Source organism: Micromys minutus, assembly GCF_963924665.1.
Source record: "Micromys minutus genome assembly, chromosome: 1".
NCBI lineage: Eukaryota > Metazoa > Chordata > Mammalia > Rodentia > Muridae > Micromys > Micromys minutus.
This window is the reverse complement of record NC_137969.1, coordinates 146000612-146021037: the sequence shown is the minus strand read 5'-3', so window position 1 is coordinate 146021037 and position 20426 is coordinate 146000612. Positions and strand designations below refer to the sequence as shown.

Genomic DNA, 20426 nt, shown 5'->3' with positions numbered 1-20426 from the left:
ATGTTCCTGTTGGTCTTAAAAGTTTTTGGTTCCTCTTATGACTTAAGTGTTAAAGTATCACCCCTGGGTTCACATATTTGAACACCAGTTCTCTGGGTTAGAGATCTGGCTGCACCTCATCTCAAACAGGTAGCACTGTTTTGGAAGGTTGAGTAAGCTTCAGGAGGCGGGGCCTAGTTGGAGGAAGTGACCTTGAGGGCGGTAACCTAGCTCCACTTCCAGGCTCAGAATCTTATTCCCAGTCCTCTGTGATTTAAAGATGTCACAGAGCCCCCACCACCCCTTCTGCAACAGGATGGTCTATGACCCCTCGAACCTTGAGAAGACAGAAATCCTTCCTGCCTTAAATTACTGCTCATCCACAGCAACCGGAAAAATAAATGTCCCCATTCCAAAGCTTTACCTACCAATGGGCAGACTCAAACTAGGTTAGTGAGAGCCTGACCTCACGTTCTGTGCCCATCACTTCTCCCTCGGATGTCGTAAACATTCTCTGTATATTACATATAGAGACACAGTTGTCAGAACAGAAATTTAAATAGAAAACTTAAAAAGAATCAAGAGGCTCCCAAGCATGGTGATACACACACCTGCAATGCCAGCTCATAGGCCTAAGCACAAGGAACGTGAATTTTCAGAGCATACTTGGCCACTTAGCAAGCACATGGCTAGTTCAAGGCCAGTGTGACATATATAGTAAAGTTTATAAAAAAAAAAAAAAAAAAACCTGAACAAGTTCCTTATGCATAAAAGCTCTGTTTTTTCTAAGTTTCAAAATCAGGTCAGAATAAACTTAGTGGACACTCTTACTGAGAGTCACACCTATATGGGCAAAAAAAAACAAAAATAAAAATAAAAAAAAAAATGCACACACAAATAAAACAAATGAAATGGGTCCTAAAACTTAAGGAAAGTCTGGTCTTTGGGACATAATCCTATTCTCATAGGAACCTGTGGGCATTGCTTTCCTTCTTCTGACAATTCTCGTTGCTAGCTAAAGCACTCAGTTCTCACACATCTCCTCTAAGGATGTTGTGAAAGGGGTCTCTTCTCCTGATCCTTTCTCCACAGAATAACCCTGGAGAATTAGAAGTCTGCAGATTCTCAGCATCTTCCCTCCCAACTCAGAAATAGGTTGGGAGCAAGGCATGAAGAGGAGATACAATATTTAGAGAGTAGCAGCAGTGAAGTCATGTCTATATAAAATGTCTGCATGAGGGAGAAGGAGGAAGAGGACAGAGGAGGGGAGATGGACTGTGAGCACATGGCCAGGAGAAACAGAGCTGGCTACTTACAATGTCGTTCTGCCACAGGACCCTGCCAGGAAAATACAAACCACTCTAGACCTTCCTGCAAAAGTGAATTTAACGGAGACATGTGAATTTCAAAGCATGTTTTTTACAAGCTTGAAAAATTACAACAGAGAATCCAAATGGAGGGCTTCTGATGAAATTATTGGCCAACTGAAGGAAGCTGTGAGTCTTCAGTCTCAGGAGAGAAAGAGAGAGAGAGAGAGAGAGAGAGAGAGAGAGAGAGAGAGAGAGGGAGGGAGGGAGGGAGGGAGGGAGGGAGGGAGGGAGGGGAGGGGAGGGGAAGAGTGAAAGGGAGGGGGAGAGGAATAGGGAGAGGGAACTTCATTTTGAGTTCTATGCATGAAGGTCAGCCATGTTTCTTTTAACCTTGCTTTCACAGTTGACTAACAATATTTATCCTCATTATGAAGTAATAATGTCCTCTTAGGATGGTCAGAGGTGTCATATCCGTATATTATAATTGACACAACAATGCAAAAAAAAATTTCTGCATAATCTGTACCTCCTGCCTCACGTCAATCCACTCTCTCCACAAACCCTGAAGGCTAACAGCTGCGTGACTCTGGATTTCTTCAGGAGGAACTCTCACTCCCAGAGCTTTCTGCACACACACAGTTCCTCCCACTTAGAATGCCTGTGCACAGCCACCTTTCAACTGTCAGGAAAGCAATGCTACTGGAGTTCCAGGGCAGAAGTCAGGTTCCAGCAACACTAACAGGCTGTTCAACCGCCTGGACTGGTGCCTCAATTAAATAGCCAAATCATGGTGAAAAGTAGGAAAAGAAAAGGATGTGAGGACTCACAGTCACAACCTCCGCACTTGCTCACGGAGAGCAAGTGGTAAAATAACGTTTTACAGAGAAGAATGGTTGTTTCTGATTTCCAAGAAAATTGCAAATTCTTCCCCAAGTGATGCTACTTATCAAAAGAAATAAGGTAAATTTCATATCTGTTCATTTCCTTTTTACAGCAGAAAAGGGGTGGGGGGTTGTTTGGTTGGTTGCTGATTGTTTTGAACAGAAGTCCTATTGGATAGGTCCAAAGTTACTCTCTTGAAGGATGACTCCTTCCTGTTTCTCCAGCCTGTTCCCTCTCTGGACACATCACAGGGGCCCAGTTCCACAGGTGGCCAGTGCCTGTACTGCTAACTTCCTCTGTCAGGACTTTAGCTTCAGTCACTGGTGCTGACACTGAAAGCAAGCCTGGGTTTGACTTCAGCCACACCGGGGACACATGCTCCTGATTTCTAACGCAGAAGGTGCAAATGTTATTTCTGATCACCCAGCAAATTCCTTTTGGAATCATGCCTGTATCGTCCTCACCCTTGTATGGTTTTTATGCTCAAAAGAAGCTGCACTGATGGGCTGCCCGCAGGGTCGGCCGAGGTATTGTTTAGTTGGAAGATTTAAAAGAGGTGGAGAAGGGCATCAGTTATATTATGAAGGAGGTCCACTAGGGAAAAAGGATAGAAGCTTAAGATTCACTGAGTCTTAAATAATGGTTCAGCTTTGCTGAACCCAATGTCGACACAGGTAGCCAAGGCCACAAAAGACAAGTCCCAGTTAAAGGTTAAAACCCAAAACCAGCCTATTTCCCCTCAACAAAATTAAGACCATATCAAAAAGGAAAAAAAAAAAAAACTGAATCTCCCTCCAGGGTGCCATCTTTAATGGGTGGAAACCTTTAGTGCTTTCACAGTCAATCAAAGCTGGCCTTCCAAAATCTGACAGTGTGGAGTCCACCAACCCAGCAGAGACACACAGTAGCCCAACGCTAAGCATCTAGACTTAGAAGCGTTCCCATGGTCAGGTGGGGTCAGCCAGGCACTTTAGTTTCTTACTAGCAGTTTAAGCAAGAAGGGTTGTGCTTGCTGAAGTAACCTCTAGAGGCTGCACACACAGTGAGTTGAGCACTGGCACCTGTCTGTCAGCTGAGCGTGATGGGGTGTGTGCTGGTCCCAAATGGATTTCTTGGATCTGACTTCCACGACAGTGCAGACACATTGGTAAAGGTATTTAAAACCCTTTTTTTAAGGAAAGCATTTGGTTCTCACACAGTTTTAAAAGGAGCATTACTGCACTTTAAACTGTTCTACTGGTTCTCAGTCATGACTTTTTGCTCCTCAATGTATAATTCATAGTTACCACACACCCCAGCCACAGGGCCCTGAACCTCTGTTGACCTTTCACCAGATACACCAATTCAGATTCCTCCATCTGCTGTTACATTTTCAAATCACAGATATATGTCAATTTAGAAAACACTAATTCCTCATACACAACCCTTATCTCTCCAAGAGTGTATCTTTAGAAAAACTGAAATGATTCAGAGAAAGAAAGAAGAGGCTACCTGAGTCCTAACTGTTGTCAGCAACAGGCTTCCTTTCTCCCTAGTTTAAAAATTCCACAGAAGTCTTATCACCTTAATACATGAGGATTTCCAGCCTTTAAAAAAAAAAGAAAGAATGAATATGTAAATAAACAGCAGCTGTGAGTCAGGAGGGGTTTATTGTCCACAGCTGACCCCTGCCACCAGGACTGAAACGGACACAAAGCAGGTGACAGTAGTTCTACCAAGTCGACAGAAAGTAACTTGGTTTTCCATTCCTTTTAGTTCAGGAGATGCAAAGGCAATGAAATAAATCCCTCGAAGGGCATCACAGGCCATTTACACCACTGGGAAATTTGAAACAGACCCTTTGTTAGGAAAAAAGTAAGAAATGCTCTGCATTGAGGAGGTAACAGAAGTAAACATTCCTAAAGTTCTCTTCGGTTCCTACCACATAAACACTGTGCCCTTCGAGAGATCTACCTAAAGCCTGATTCCCAGGTAGTCACCACACACTGGTCTGAATAAAAGGCTGCTTTGGGATTATGGATGCAAAAATACTAAGCCATCCAAAATGGAGACATGTCCATAGGTAGACGCTAGAAACAGCACCTGTGCTCTGGGTCTTCTCAGGAACAAGGCTAGAGGCCAGAGGGAACATGGGACAAGCTAGGGAAGCAGAGTAAATATGGAACAAACAGCACCACATGAAGCCACAGCCTCTGCCTGGTCACTAATAACATCTCTCTACCTCAGAGAGTTGTGAATCTAAGCATTTGTAACTGAATATATGCATTCCATAATAGAGAAAACTGTGTTTAACTGGATGTAGCTCAGTGGTAGGCTGAGCAAGAAACACAAAGCCCTGGATTCAGTCCTCAACATAGTAAAACCATCACAAAAACCCAGACATGTATATACAATTTCTTCTGTTTGTTAAATTTGTATTTTTACTCACTGCAAATGTCACCCTACAATGTCTAAAAATCTGAGTGCACCTTCCTCAAATGACATTTTTGTTCTGGCTTTTGTTTTTTTCTGGACAGAACAGTGGTTTGTATAGACAGAAGAAAGATTTACATCTTCCTCAACAATCCTGTTTTTTAATGACTTTTAAAGAACTAAAGGGAAGTCCATTCACGAATAAGTCCACTTCGGAGCTCCTCTTTCCTTCGCTGGCCCCTTCAGGTCTTTTGTGCAAACCACAGAACAGATAAAGGGACTGGAGAGGTAGAAAATGTCAATATTGCAGATGCATCAGGAGATCTGGGAGCTGGGTTTGCAGAATCTCACTGGAGTTGTTCTGAACACACCAAGTTAGAGACTCTAGAGAATAAACTGAAACAGTCTGATCATTCTCCGCAGTCTCCTAAAAGCCTTATTCAACTTTGTAGTCCATTACTAACCCCTCCTACAACTAGGGAACAGGCGTCTTGTTTTCAAGTTTTAAGTAATTTCATCTTAATTCCAATGACAACAGAATATGCAAGAAGAAGCAATCTTCTCTGTACACACATACTTCCAAAAACACCCCTATTATATGAATGAAAGGTCTTACACCAGAACTCTGTAGTTTTAAGCTCACATATGGCTGGCAGACAGAATTGAATATGATTACAGCCACCCAACTAAATCTCAAACACACATATTGTTCCTATTTAACTGACATATATGAACTTACTAATTTATTGGAAATGTGCAGTAAATTATTCCTACCACCTCTCCCAGCCCTCAAGAATGCACTGGCAAAAAGGAAAAAAGGAGGAAAAAAAAAAAAAAAGAATGCACTGGCAATAGGTGTTGTTGAAAAAGACACACACCCCCTACACAGGATACATGCATCCCCAGACGCTTGCCGATGCTTCTAAAACATACATTGTTATTTTAGCTCTTTGAATCTGTGCCCTGACAAAATAAGGCCAAGAGTTAACCTTGGTCTCCATACCATAGTAATAAGGAGATCAGCACAGAGACTATGCAAATTCCCTCAGTAATGACAGCCTTGGACCAATTAACAAGGGCATAATTTGTGTGGTGAAGAGGAAGACAAAATTCTTAAGAAAGTATCATTTAATAGAGTTTGGAAGGTCTAAAAAGACCCACTGTAACACTTAATGATGACCAGTGAACAATTTCTGATTGTGGGGAAAGAGACTTTCAAAGCTACTCAAACTGCGGCTGAAAAGGCAGCTGTAGGTGTTGCAAAGAGTGACCCCATGAATTTCCTACTGGGCTAAGACTCCTGGGGGTGCAGAGGGTGTGAGTGTGTAGAGGTTTAAGGGGAGAGAGCCAAGAGACACGGCATCTGGGATTTGGCAGCTTTCAACATCTAAGACTTTTCTCTACATCTGCAAAATGTCAGGCCACCACCTGAAGCTAGCTGTAAAGTTTAAAAGAGAAAAGAGAAAAAGAAAGAGAGACGAGAAGAGAAGAAAAGAAGAGAAGAAAATGGGGTACAAACCAGGAAAGGCGTCCACCGGAGTCGCTCCAAGGGCAGACCAGGCAAAAGTGGTCTGTAAACGTTGACAAAGAAAACCAGAGAGAAGAGGACTCCGCCTATCCCAACTGGGCTTGGCTCCTTTCAATAAAAAGGAAAGGGCCTCCGCCACCACCTCCTCTTCCCTCCTTTTCACCCGTGGCTGGGGCACAGACCCTGAACTACATCCTTCAAGTCCTACTCGCTCTGGCTGACTCCAGAGTGGGAAACCCGAAGTCTATACTCCCAGAGGCACGTACCCCAGCCCAGAGTCTGGATAGGAGCATCCCCGCCCTGACTTGGGGAGCTGGGGTACTTCTCCAGCACCCACCCTCCCTTCTTCTTCCCGGAGCCCCGCAATCAGTACTGCCGCCCCCGGCCTGCCAGCCGCAGAGTATTTCAGGACTTCCACCCACCCCGAAAGGGAGCCCTTTGAAAACTTTGTGTGTGTGCCTAGGGTTTTGTCCACATCCTGGGCAGGGCCGGGTCACCCGGGTGGGCGCCTGAGGGTGTCCGGAATTACACAATGCACCGGGGGTAAGCCACCACGGAAATCCCACCCCTATGACCCGCTTCTACAGCCGTGTGACACAGCGCTTCAGCTCCCAATTCTCGTGCCCCAATCGCCCCCAAGGCGCGGGAGAACCGCGAGGAAACCCTCCTCAGTCAGCGCCTTCCTCCACCTCCACTGTCACTGGCTAAGCGTTGTGCGCCGACAGAGAGAGGTAACTGGGGAAAGCAGCAGCTCAAGCAACCCCTCCTAAGGGTGCTTCACGAAAGGGACCTTTTCCTCCCACATCCCCGAAATAGGGGCGCGCCAAGGCAATCTAAGGTTGCATCAGGTAGGCTCTGAGCCTGAGGGCTCCCCAAGCTCCCCTCCGCCCCAGACGCGCGCCCAAATTCATGCACACACCCACAGCCCCATCAGCCACCACCCAGAGCCCCCCTCCTGGTCCCCACAAATCTCCACCCGCACGCGCCCCAAAGCAGAGCCCACCCGGCGCCCCGGGATCAGCGCGCTAGAGAAGCGAGGCCCCAGTACTTACACTCGGTCTCCCCACCGCCACGGCCATAGCGACTGTGGCTCTGGCTGCGCTTGGCTGCTCTTCACCGACACTGGCTGCTGGTGGTGCTCCGGCTCCCGCTGGCCTCCCCCGCGCCTCCCTCGCGGCTGCGCCCTGCTCGCGCCCGGCTCCCGCGCGTCTCCAGCCGCATCTGCTCGCCCGCGCCGCCCCGCCCGCTTTATTCCAGCAACATGGCCTCCCGCCTGGACTCGACCATTAGCTGCCCCGGGAAGGGGGTGAAGAAGGAGTCCCGGCCCCAGCCGAGCGGACGGAAGCGGCGGATGAGCCATGATCCTGGTCAACTGATAGAATGATAGTCTTTGAAGTCTGTCACCTTCCCTCTCGTGGCTTTCTTTTGTCCCACTAAAGTGTACTGTGCCGGGACGCTGCCCAACTCTCCCCCTGTTGCAACACGTGTTGGAGTCCCAGTAAAAGCCTAGGCGCCGAGGTCCCAACCCTGAGCTGCCACGCGCTGCGCGGAGCCACCACCTGGAGCTGCTATGGGGTGGGGCAGGCAGGCTAGGGGACCACTGGGTGCAGATCTTGCACCTCTGGAAAGTTGTCCTGGTGACACATCCCACCCGGAGGAGCCTGCTTAGGAGGTGCGGTGGGTAACCTACTAGGGCAGAGAGCTCCCCAGGAGGAAAGAATTGCTGGGCCTTCCACCCTAAAGGAGACAAAACGAACTACTGTCGCTGTGATGTGTGGCCGAGCTGGGGACCGCTTTCTGAGAGAAAGAGGACAGAGGATGTAGTCGTGAACGACCCAACCACCGGCTACTGGGGACAGGGGGAACAGGGAACAGACTGTTTGTGAGCTTGCTCCAGAGTTTTTCTCACCGTGTTACTGGAGAGGTTACTGTTGCGGAGAGGTCAGTGGACAGTGGACGTGTCATTGGATCCCGGAGACAGACCGTTTGACCCAGGGACCAGAGGGGTGCAAGCTCAACCCTGGCTACGGGGTGTGGTTCACATTGAAGGCGTGAAGCAGGTGACAAGTGGATACGAATCACGGCACAGGGAACTGAGAGGGCTCCTCTACCACCAAGGATTTTTTTTTTCCAATAGATGTTAGAATATTACTGTGTCTGGGCGGCAGGCGAAATGGCGGGGTCCTTGTGCATGCTTCTGACATAAGCTGAACAGTGAGGGGTGTCTGCACTGTGGGTGTCCACGCATGGTGGACCCACGATTACGTGAAGATAGCTACTTGATTGAGTTGAAGAAACCAGGTGGGTTGAAGCGCAAGGAAAGGGCTGTATTCAGCCCACGTGAACGCGCCCTGGGGGAGGGGGGGAAGGGACTGGGAGATTGACCTGAGACTTCAAACATCCAAGTTACTGGGGTCCCGCTTTTGGCTACGGGATTCAAACACTCTGTCCAGCCTTTGGCTGAGGGTAAGTGGATCTGTAGCACTGATTCACCCATAGCTGATGCTGAGCTACTCTGGGTAGGTGAGAGAGGAGCTAGAAGCCTCCCTAGAATGAATTCCACCCTTGGCGGTGGAACCTAGAGAACAGTGTGTTGAAAGAACAGGGGAGGGGCTCTGATCTGATGCAAAGCCTGGTTCTGGCTCATTCAGAGCTGAGCAGCACTAACGTGTTTGGATCACTTTCTATTCTGTGGATAACTTGTCTTTTGAGAACAGGGACCTCCTTTACATCATAACCCAGTGAGCAAAACCCTGTCTGTAAGATGTTACTCCAGTGAGTGCTATGCAAGAGCACAAGAATTCTTTTCCTCTGTCACTCTAATCCAATGCTTTCTTGCTCTTTGGTGGGGGGGGGTCGTCGTTGGAGAGGGAGTAATCAGGGCAGGTGCATATGAGTTATGAATAATTTCTTATTCAGACTTAAAATTTTTAAGATTAAAAGGGGAGGCTGGTGCTATATATAACTTCAGATGACAACAGGCAGGAACTGTGACTTAACTTTCACCCCAGCCATTGTTGCAGATGAGCTAGGCCGTTAAGAGGTTGTCATAGTAATAATCATCTCTCAGTAGACTATGAACTCAAGAGTACTTTTTGCCTTTTGGCTTCTAGCACACACTGTACATGTTGTACGGGACTATCCCCCAAGCCAAACAACTGCCATCTTGGTGCAAATGAGCATCCCAGCTGTGATGCTGACTGCTGACCTTGCTCGGGATAAGAAGTGAGGCTCAGGAGCCCCTCACTGGGTATCCAGCCACTTACTACCACGTTTCCTATGTACATCTATCTGCCTTAACTGCACTTGGCCTTCAGGAAGGGCTATAGTGTATAGACTGAAAAGACTAGGAGAGAGGGATCCATCTATGTGACTATTTGAAAGCCTTCTTCCCTGCTGGGTGATGTTTGTTTTCAGTGTGGCCTCTAAGAAGGAAGTACTTAGCCTCCACTACGTAACCCATCACCTGTGATCTAAGGAAGCCCAATAAACTCACTGGTTTCCAGAGTAAAGTTTGGTTTTGCGGTCCCTCAGTTTGTCCGTGGAGCTTAGAACAAGGGTAGATGCTGCTAATGCCTCTCTCCCTGGGAAGGAACTTGATCAACATTGCAATACTCAATAAAGTTGAATGATCAATACACATTTATATATTCTATAAATGTTGAGTGGAGATGGAGCTGGGGACTAAACAATTATTACCATAGGAATCCTGAGGGCAGTGAAAAGCCCAAGGGGTTAGTTAGTAAGCCTAGAAGTGACTTTTTTAATTTGAGAAAAGATATATAATGAATGTTTAACATTGTTCCTCATGGAAGATCAATGCCCCTTTTTAGTGATACTCCTGATTATTTGGAGATTTTTCAAGTGAATGGTGCCCCTTGGTAGAAATAACTGTCTATTATTAAAGGTTCCTGAAGATACAACATCCATCAGATCATTTCATTCCCTCAGTGCCCTCAGGAGATCACATAGCCTAAACTCAGGGAGGTGACACTATTAAATTTGATTCTGGAGTTAAGTGAAATAAAGACAAAACCTTTGCATTCTAGGTTTATTTTTATCTTTTAGGTAAGTTATCTAGGTTGTTTCTGTATCTTTCCCCTTTCCTTAAAAAAAAAAAAAAAAAAAAATCTAATATAAGAGTGTTTTGACCACAGTACAAGAAAGAGATACATTAAGAAATCACAAAACATACAACAATGAGAACAGTATCAAACAGATACAATGAGAAAGACACAAAACAGATACAAGAGGATAAAGGCCAAACCAGGAGGCTGTGCATGGTAACAGACCTTTAATCCCAGCCTGGTCTATGTGGTGAGTTCTAAGACAACCAGCTACATAGTTGAGATACTAACCAGAACAAAGGAAAAAAGAAGAAAAAGAGGGAGGGAGGGAACAGGAAGAGTTAGAAACCATGATGACATATTCCATTTAGAGAACAAAGTAATAGACCCCGGAGTCTTTCTGCAAAATTAAAACTATTTCTATTCAAAAATGGCATGAATTTTATAAATAAAATTTTAAGGATACTAAAACACATTTACTAAAACTAATAAATGTGCTCATCGAGATTGTATAGGACACAATCAATACTCAAAACAATTGTATCTGCATGCATTTGCAATGGACAATATAAAAATAAAATTCAGAAAACAGTTTCTATTCACAGCAAAATGAATAAGAAACTTAGGGGAATAGTTTTAAAGGCATGCAAAAATATTTCTGAAAAACAATTTTAATGAAATACTGGGAATTGAACTCAAGGTCTTGCCTAAGATTTGTCAGGCAAACATTATATAATGAGCTAAATCCCCCAGCCCCCCCAACCCAATTTATGAAAAAATAAATATGTACATGAATTGGAAAACATAGCAGTGTTAAGGTGACAGACTCCTCAGACTGATTCCACACAGTTCCCTTTCAGCAACTCAACCAAACTATTGCTAAAAACTGATGATTGGAGGCTGGAGAGGTGGCTCCAGTAGAAAGTGGCACTTTTCCATCCCTGGATTGTTCTTTAAAGAGAAATAAGGGCTGGAGAGATTGCTCAGTGGTTAGAGCACTGACTGCTCTTCCAGAGGTCCTGAGTTCAATTCCCAGCAACTGCATGGTAGCTCACAACCATCTGCAGTGGAATCTGAGGCCCTCTTGTGTATCTGAAGACAGCTACACTGTACTCACATACATGAAATGAATAAATAAACCTTATAAAAAGAAAAGAAAAGGCCCTGATGATTGAGATCCACTGTTCCTATGAACTTTTAGAGACACAAGACAGCCACAAGTTCCAAGACTCACAGTACAGGCTTCAAACTTGACCACAAAGCAGGAGCCAGAGTCATACAGAAACTTGTTAATAATGGGATAGAGTTAAGATTTAAAACCAGATCCCTGTCAGCTGTCAGCTGATTTTCAACAAGGGACCATTCAATGGGGAGAGTAAAACTTCCAAGGAAATGGAAATGAAGGGGAAACAGCAACTAGGCGACAGTTCATATGTTAGGACAGCTGTAACTCAAAGACCACTGGGTATGTTGGCAAACACCTTCAATCCCAGCACTGAGGAGACACAAGCAAGCAGAACTCAATGAGTTTGAGGCTAGCCTAGTGTACATAATGAGTTCCAAGACAGCCAGTTCTGTGTAGAGAGTCCCTGTCTCAGAAACAAACAACAAAAACCTCAAAGGCTCTAATAATCGTGTGTTGGTGAAGATTGAGAGAACCCAAAGCTCTGTATACTGTTGACAGGAGTAACATTGAGTCCTGGCATTACAGACATTGACAGCCTCAGATAATTAAGCCCAGAAATGTCACTCCTCCAGGCTTGTGAAGACACAAGCCACACAGCAGTGTGCACAATGACATTCACAGGGTTCAACACTATAGCCAAACAGTGGGAATAACCCTGCCAACTGATGAATGGATAATATACCATATATCCATACAGTAGAGTGTTTATTTTGCCATAAATAGGGAAAGTGCTGATAACATAGCACATGAATGGATCTTTCAAACATTATGCTATGTGAAAGGGGAAAGTCTCAAAAGAGCCCTCATCCTTTGACTCCACTTATACGTCTGAGTCTAGACACAGGCAGCTCATTGTTAGTGGGGACAAGGTGAAGGGACACAGCAAAGAGGCATAGGCTTTGCTTCTGAGACGGTAGCACGGTAGGGCTCGCTGCAATGCAAAAAGCACACACTACCCACTCTGCAGCCATGGTCAGTATACTTAATCTTTTGGGTTTTAGCCATGTCTGTGGGTGTGCCCTGCTCCCTTTCGTGGCTTTAATATGCATTTCCTTCATCCCTGATGATGTTCAGCATCCTCTTGGGAAACTCATTTCTTAGATAATGTGTCTCTTGTCTCTCAGTTGGTTTGGGGGTTTTGTTTGGGTTTTTTGTTTGTTTGGTTGGTTTGGTTTTTGAGACAAGGTTTCACTATGTAGCCAAGAGTGGCCTAATTGACAGACTGGCCTTTGAAACTGTGAAAAATCTTCCTCTCTGACTGCAGTACTGAAATTGTGATCCTGTGCTTTTAAACTGGGTTTTCATGTTAGTTCTGAGAATCATCACAGATGCCTGATACAAGCCCTCTAACAGGTGTGTTCGTTACAAACACTTACTCTGTCCAAGGCTTGACATTTCCTTTCTTACCAGTCAACAGCAGAGATTTTTATGTTATTTTTTCCCTTTTTGGATTATGCCTTGGTTTTGGTTTTGGTTTTAAAGACCCTTTGCCACATTCATTACTATTTTCTAGACCTTTCATAGTTTTCAAGAGTTTTGTGTTGTGTGGTTATTGTGTTTGGTTGTTGAGTTGGCCTGGAACTCAAAATCCTCCTGCCTCCATGTCCTGTCTGCCGTGGTTATAGGGCATACCACACTATACATGCTGTCTAGGATGGAGGGAATCAGCTCTGCAGATAACGGTTCTCACTGTGAAGCCTTTCACCTGGAGTCTATTCCTTTGGACTCATGTGGAAGGAGAGAACTAAATCCTACAGGTTGTCTTTTGATTTCTATATGTGTGTTGTGGTATCACACACACACACACACACACACACACACACAAAATTAATTAAATGAAAAAAATAGGTATGTAAACTTTTTAGTTATTTTGTGTATGATACAAGGTAAGGATAGGGTTTGGCATAAGCATTCTTTCTTCATTTTATGTAGAAAAATTTATCCCCTGTTTCCCTTCTGTCACCACTGAATTTCTTTTGTTCCTTTGTCAAAAATCTAGTCATCCAAGGCAAAAAAAAAAAAAAAAAAAAAAAAAAGCTTTGTGGTTAGCCTTATGAGTTAAACACAGGACAAAATTAATTCTCTGACTCTATGGTGCCCTTTCTAAGTTGTTCAGCTGCCCTAGTTCCCTTGCCTTTCCAAATACATCCTACAGCAAGCTTCTGAAATGGACTTGCATGACATCTATAGCATACGGAGAATTGGCTTTCAGAAGTATCAGATATTCTAGGCTTAATGCATACTCTGTTGCTTTAAAAAAAAAAGTGTTGAGAGGTTCTGGAGCTGGCCCAGTGGGTAACTACTCTCCTTGAAAGCATGAGTACCTGAGCTCATATCCCCAACAACTTGTAAGTGCCGACCATGACAGCACACACCTGTAATAGAGATGCTTCGAAGTAAAGACCGGCAGATTCTAAGGCCTCCCTGGCTAGCCAGTCTAGGTAGGCAATGTGCTTGAGGTTCAATAACAGGCTATGTCTTGTAGTAAAAAATAGTGGAGGGTTTCTACCCTACCTTAGATCATTTAGTTCCCAAATAAAAGACAAAAAACCTTTATATTTATAACAAACCTTAACAGCACTAGAACTGGGCAGATCTCTTCACTCTATGTATTTTGTCTACATTCTTGCCAATAACCCTGAGTTATAACTTGCCATGTTCCATCAGGGCTGCTCATCCTCTGACTGACAATGTTCTCATGATTCATCTATCCCATGGAGTCTTCTCCTCTCCTTTCCCTCAGACCCTGAGCCTGGGACCTGCCTACCTCTTGTCCTGGCTGGTTCTGTGTCAACTTGACACAGCTGGAGTTATCACAGAGAAAGGAGCCTCAGGTGAGGAAATGCCTCCATAAGATCCAGCTGTAAGGTATTTTCTCAACTAGTGATCAAGGGGGGAGGGCCCAGCCCATTGTGGGTGGTGCCATCCCTGGGCTGGTAGACCTGGGTTCTATAAGAAAGCAGGCTGAGCAAGCCAGGGTAAGCAAGCCAGTAAGTAACATCCCTTCATGGCCTCTGCATCAGCTCCTGCTTCCTGACCTGCTTGGGTTCCAGTCCTGACTTCCTCTGGTGATGAACAGCAATGTGGAAGTGTAAGCTGAATAAACTCTTTCCTCCTCAGCTTGCTTCTTGGTCATGATGTTTGTGCAGGAATAGAAACCTTGACTAAGACACCTCTCTTCTGCCCAGTTACAAGCTGTAGGCATCTTTATTCAACCAATAGTTGTAAATCAAGGAATAAGGTTACATAGCATCATTTGGTGTACATGAGGATCTCATCCCTGAGGCAACCAGATCTTGAGGGCTGGTATTTAGCACTACAATGCATAGCAACAGACCAAACCTCAATAATGCCACAAAGAAGTATGATAGATAACACATACTTGTATTGTAAGTATATAGAGGAACACACTTGCTATCAACCCCTGGCTTCCACAAATGTACACACTCACACACACACATACACATAAATACCATTACACCCTATGCACACACATACAAAATTGAGGATTTAGCTCAGTAGTAGAACACTTGCCTAGTATATGTGAGGCCTAGGGTTCAATCCACAGCACTGCAAATAATAGTAATAAATAATAATAAATTGATAAATAATATAATTTAAATTATTTAAAACACACTGGTGAGGTATATTTGCCTGTGTTAAATTTACTATTAATTCTCACACTGCCCCATGGCTTTCTCTATGAAAACCAGGATTGGATGTGTCCTCTTCAATCCTCTCAATGTCTTCGTTTTCCCAACACTGACTAAGATTGACCCTCCAGTCAGACAGGTGGAATCTTTCATGGTTAGCTCACTGAGGTCCGGACATTTTACCTCATTTAAAACAGGTGGGTGCTTGCTTTCAAATTGGACTTCAGTGGCCTTTTAGCCAGGTTTCTTAATTTGACATTCATTTTCTCAGAGGTTTATTTTTTCTGTGCTTTCCTACTGGCATGACATCATCAGCATCTAGCTTGACTTTTATCTTTAGTCACCCTCTTGTGGCCAGTATGGCTTGAAAAAGAAACAGTGGCCTTTTGAAGCTTCTTCAAATTCTTTTTAAAGATGAGAGTTATCTAACCCTATAAGGAAGTGTCTTTTTTTTGGGGAGTCTGTGCTTTAAAAATCTACTCTCACAAAGTATTGCCCTGTGATGCAGCAGCAAGTTCCCTGGGGTCTGGTGGCAGCCACTGTCCTTGGCAGCCAGCCCTGGAGCTGGGTCATTGACCCTTAGCTCTGATATCTCTCACTGCTAGAAAATTCCTTTCTTACTGGGACCAGTAATCATATGATCATTGTTTTTATGGGCCTAGAAACTTCACACAGCCTCTGTGAATACTAAGTGTTGCTTCTAAATGAAGAAAATCCTATGTACGGGTACATTTTGACAGCAGTTGCTGCAGTCTTACCTTAGTCTCATATTCATTACCTGAAATGGGAAGGAAGCGCCTACTTAAAACCATAGCAACATCAGTAATGGTTTCCTTGGAATTTCTCCATGCTACAGGCTGGATTCACTAAAAACTGAATGAGGAAGGACTATCTAGACAGGTTGACCTGTGGGCATGTCTGTGGGGGTTTATCTTGATTATTAATGGATGTAGGAAGACCCAGACCATTGTGGGCAGCATCATTCCCTAGGTAGGAGGTCCTAAACTGTATAAGACAAGAGAAAGCTAGATGCAAAAAGCAAGTAGTATCACACATTTCCCAGTGCTAGCTGTGTCTGTGATGTGACAGCTGCTTGAGATCCTGCCTTTGACTTCCCCTCCATAATTGTAACCTTGAACTGTAAGCCAAATAAAACTTTTCCCTCCTAAGATGATTTAGGTCAGAGTGTTTGCTACAGCAATAAAAATGCACCTAGGACAGTGGGAGGAGAACTACAGAGGCAGACCACAGTCTGAGGGGAACAATACCTGGACCATGTGTAAAAACAAAATTAATGGGAAAATATGTGAACATACACATTATAAAGATGATACATATTCAGCCAAAAGCACATGAAATGAAGGTCAATATCATTAGTGTTGGCAGAAATGTAAAATTAAAAATACTGGCTATGTCAGTTCCTGAGAATGCAATGCAGCCCTGATGTGTTATTGGTGAAAATGTAAAGTGTACCAGGCTCTGGAATATAGATTGGCAACTTCTTATAAAGTTAAAAATATATTTCCATATGACTCAACAATTATGTTCAAATGTAATTATATAAGAGAAAGAAAGCATGTTTTTACAAAAAAAAAAAAAAAAAACTATCAAATTGAAAGATTTATTCATTGAGTACTCATAATAGCCAAACAATGGGAGCAGCTGGGGTTCCTCATCAATAACGGATAAACCAGTTATGTGGTCCTATCCAGAAGTGCAACCCACTATGAATTTCTGTATGATGCAAATGAATCTCAAAATATAGAATATGATCTTGCTTACATGAAATTGTAAAACCCACAAAAATAATCTGAGGCTGCAGAAGGTGATGATCCTGGGTCTTGGGTTAGAAACTGATGGGAAAGAGCTCCTAAGGATCCCTGAGATCAGAATTTACTGAGTCAAATGTAAACAGTGCTGAACAAATCCAATACAAACACATTAATCTCAAAATTTGTATGGAACATTGTATACACATTATATAAAATAAAAAATTGGGGGTCATTTCTTAAACATTTTTACTGGTGTTTGATTTCTCTGCTGGTTTGCTTGGGGTGGGGAAGGTTCACATATACCAGGCTGGCCTAAACTTTCCTATGTACTTAGAGGACAAGCTCTTGGTTGTCCTGCTTCTGTCTCCTAAGTGCTAGGCTCTCAGGTGTGGGCCACCATAGCCCAGGCCACATGCATGGCAGGCAAGCAATCGATCAGTGACACTGAATCCCCAGCCCTACTGCTTTCTTATATCAAAAACTCTAAGGAGGCATCTTTCTTTAGAATCACAGACCATCAAATTTTGTTTATATTGAGTGACAAGAGGGGCACAGGGAAGAGAGGAGTAATACTACCAAAAAAATCTAAGACTAGAAGGCAACTGTGTTAGATCTGTTGTCCTGTAGTTATCAGCAAAGTCCTTTGGTGTTTCACTCAGCAACTCCAAGATAATCATGTTAATGAGGTACCTAGAGGCCCTGGGGGCTTAGCCAATAAGTTTCCCTTCCCAGACATTCCTCCCTGCAAAGGGTATTTAACTCGAATCCACCCTGAGAAGTGGGTACAGTTGGGTATCCATCCATTTTCTACTATGAACAGTTAATAAACAGTTTAGAACCATGGACTGTCTTTTTCATCAAGATCCGCCGTGGAGAGCCATGAAGAAGGCATTCACCTACAGAGCCACAGTTAAATTCTCCTGTAGAAGACCTCTCTGCATTCCCAGCCACAACTGCCACCAAGCTAAGGACAAGCACCTCTAAGACTGTCCACCCCACCCCCTTGGCTCTTCTGCAATTCAGTGTGGTGCCTGGATGTCTAAGAGTCTGAGAACCCTACAACCCAGGCCACAAACTCAGACTGTGCTTTCCCACTCCTGGAGTAGTGCCTCCTCATTTCCCTACAGCCGGTGTGGGATAAGCACAAACTCCTGAGCATATTTCAGCTCCTGAGTAGCCGTGCCCTGAGGAGGGGGAACAGGACCCACATATCTCTGTCCAGTAAAATGGAAGGTTTGCTACACACCCTGGAATATGCTTTCGCACCATGACAGATTCCCAGAGAAGTCATGTTCTCTATCTTCTGTGGAATCCAACCAAGGAGGAAGGAAGCGTGGCTGTTTCCATTTTATGAAACAAAAACAAACAAAAAGCCTTAGACTGGAGCCGTACACTGGAAAGCAGAGAAGAGTGCTGACCTCTATGAGATACTGTCAGCCTCCCAATCAGCACCTCCCCTACCTTTAATAACAGTACACTTCCCTGTCACTCAAGGCAGGGCTAGGCCTCCTTCACACGACAAGGTCTGGGAGTGAGCTCTTCCCCTTTCACGTAGTCAAGGGCTCTGCATTTTGAAGTATATTCCACCTTAGCTGGCTCTTGAGTTTTTCTGTTTCCACTTCTCTCTTTGGGATATGGGATTGCAGATGTGCCTGCAGTATCCAGCTTTTTCTGAGAGATCTGTGGATTAAGCTCAGATTGTCAGGATTGCACTTTGAATGTTTTTATCCAGTGAACTATCTCCCTAACCCTGTTTTTATAATCATGTGAATGTGTGCCAATGAAAATAGATACATAGATAGACAGACAGACAGACAGACAGATTGATTGATTGATTTAGAAATGTGTGCTGTGTTTTAGGCACTGGAAAACAAAGACTATTCATAGGTAAGTTGCCTTTTAGTCTTAAAAAAAAAATCAAAAAAAAAAAAAAAAAAAAAAACTCAGAAGTTGTGGTTTCTAAACTCAGCTGCCCCTCCCCTCCTGTTTGATTTATTCATACAGAGTTAACATAGGTCAACCTATGAGAACCTGGCTTTTATGTAGTCAAAGAGATTAAATATCAGCAAATTCACAGTTGTACCCAGGAGCCATTGCTGGGAGTAGAGGAAGCCCTGAATGTGTGAGGTCCTGAGTTAATATGTTGTTGACATGTGACTAAAGGGAACTGGAAAAGCCTTCCTCCTTGGCTTGGATTCAGGAGATAGCAAATTCTTTCTCAGGGTCCAAATGTGAGTATTGATACTGTGTGCAGAAAATGTCCACTTTTCTCCCTCCAGGTACTATTTACAGCCGGCTGACTGCCCTACAGAGATTGCTCTTACTGAGATTAGCTAAACCTGTACCCCTGATCCAGAAGTATGTAATAACCCTGCTCCTCATTTATCTGAATGTAATGCGAGCCTTCTTACTCAGCTGTATATGATAGTCCTACCTCTATCTTTATCTATGCAATAACCCCTCCTCCATGTTCAGCTGCGGGAATAGTTTGTCTTCTCCACTCAACTCTGTAAGAGAAGCACTCTGGGGCTGCAGGGTGCTATGGCGTCTTCATTAGAGCCCAGTGCACCTGAATCCAGCTACATCTGTGTCTGTCTTTGTCTTTTCTTCATTCTCTTTTGCCCTGAGTCAGGCCAAGTCCCTGGAGCTATGCCAGGACTCAGGAGTCAACATAATTCTCTTCCCTACCAGTGTCTAGAATAGCCAGGCCACTGGCGAACTTTTCCCTTGGGCTTTCTCCAAATACTATTTTATCGCTTCTGCCCCAGGTCTCAGAGGATTAACAATCACAGGAGCCCAGTGTTCACATCACTATACCCCACCATTAATTTGTAGTGTTGTATATGTATTCCATCATTTTATCTAGCAGCTACTCTATGCTTTCTCTGACAACAAGCAAAAAACCCTGCCCCTTCCCACCATGGACATCCTTATGTCCCTACATGTACAAATTGATACCTTTGTTTATAGCCTTTAGCACCCCTTCTCCTTCCCAAGAATGTGGCCCCAAGACTCTGCCTTCTTAATTATGCTGGATTAGCAGCTAAAGAAAAAAAAAAAAAAAAAGGATTGTATGTGTTCTGCTATAGAGCACCAGTTAGCTATTGCCACATAAAAAAAAATTGCTCCCAAAATGTAGTGACTTAAAGCAAACAGCGTGGGTGAGTCATTAGTGGCTCATCTGGGTGACTTGGCTTGGGACATCTCTGGAGGCAACAGTTCAGTTGTCCAGCACAGCAGTCATTTGAAGGCTTGGCAGCAATGTGTCTGAACCAGTTGTTGTGTCAAGGATCCAGTTTATGGCCTCTCACCTCAAGGCCAGAGTCCTAGTGATACGGCCGTTGACTTTCTTAAAACAAGTGACCCAGGATAAAGCAAGGAGCAAGGTGGGAACCCCGAGGCCTTTTACAGACTCACTCTAGAAATCACCCCCTGCCTTCTTACAGTGCTCGGAGCAAGGTGGGAACCCCGAGGCCTTTTACAGACTCACTCTAGAAGTCACCTCCTGCCTTCTTACAGTGCTCTATTGTTTATTGCACCAGCTCTAGTCTATATAAGTGATTACAAAAAATGTACAATACCAGAGAAAAACTCGATTATGCCATCTTGGAAGTTGACTAGCCCAGGGAACTAATAT

The 20426-nt window shown here is 44.1% G+C and overlaps 1 protein-coding gene and 1 long non-coding RNA gene across 13 annotated transcripts in view; one reads left to right on the top strand and one right to left on the bottom strand.

Annotated features, from left to right (window-relative positions):
* Nucleotides 1–7318, bottom strand: part of SEPTIN11 (septin 11) — an 85657-nt gene extending 78339 nt beyond the window's left edge. For 10 of the 12 annotated variants that reach the window (XR_013975405.1, XR_013975406.1, XM_080932191.1 and 7 more), the window contains exons 1-2: nt 7164–7318; nt 6103–6219 (exon numbers count right to left, since the gene is read on the bottom strand). Coding sequence is in view for 10 of the 12 variants with exons in the window: in XM_080932191.1 (XP_080788317.1) it covers nt 6103–6219; nt 7164–7190 (144 nt within the window). In the remaining 2 variants the exon portion in view is untranslated. The remainder of the gene's footprint in view (nt 1–6102; nt 6220–7163) is intronic. The other 2 variants (XM_080932194.1, XM_080932193.1) reach the window with 1 other exon arrangement.
* A 334-nt stretch (nt 7319–7652) lies between these two features.
* LOC308432545 lies at nt 7653–14464 on the top strand. The gene is made up of 3 exons (XR_013975418.1): nt 7653–8412; nt 14108–14198; nt 14388–14464. It is a non-coding gene; the product is annotated as an uncharacterized lncRNA (long non-coding RNA).
* The last annotated feature ends 5962 nt before the right edge of the window (nt 14465–20426 follow it).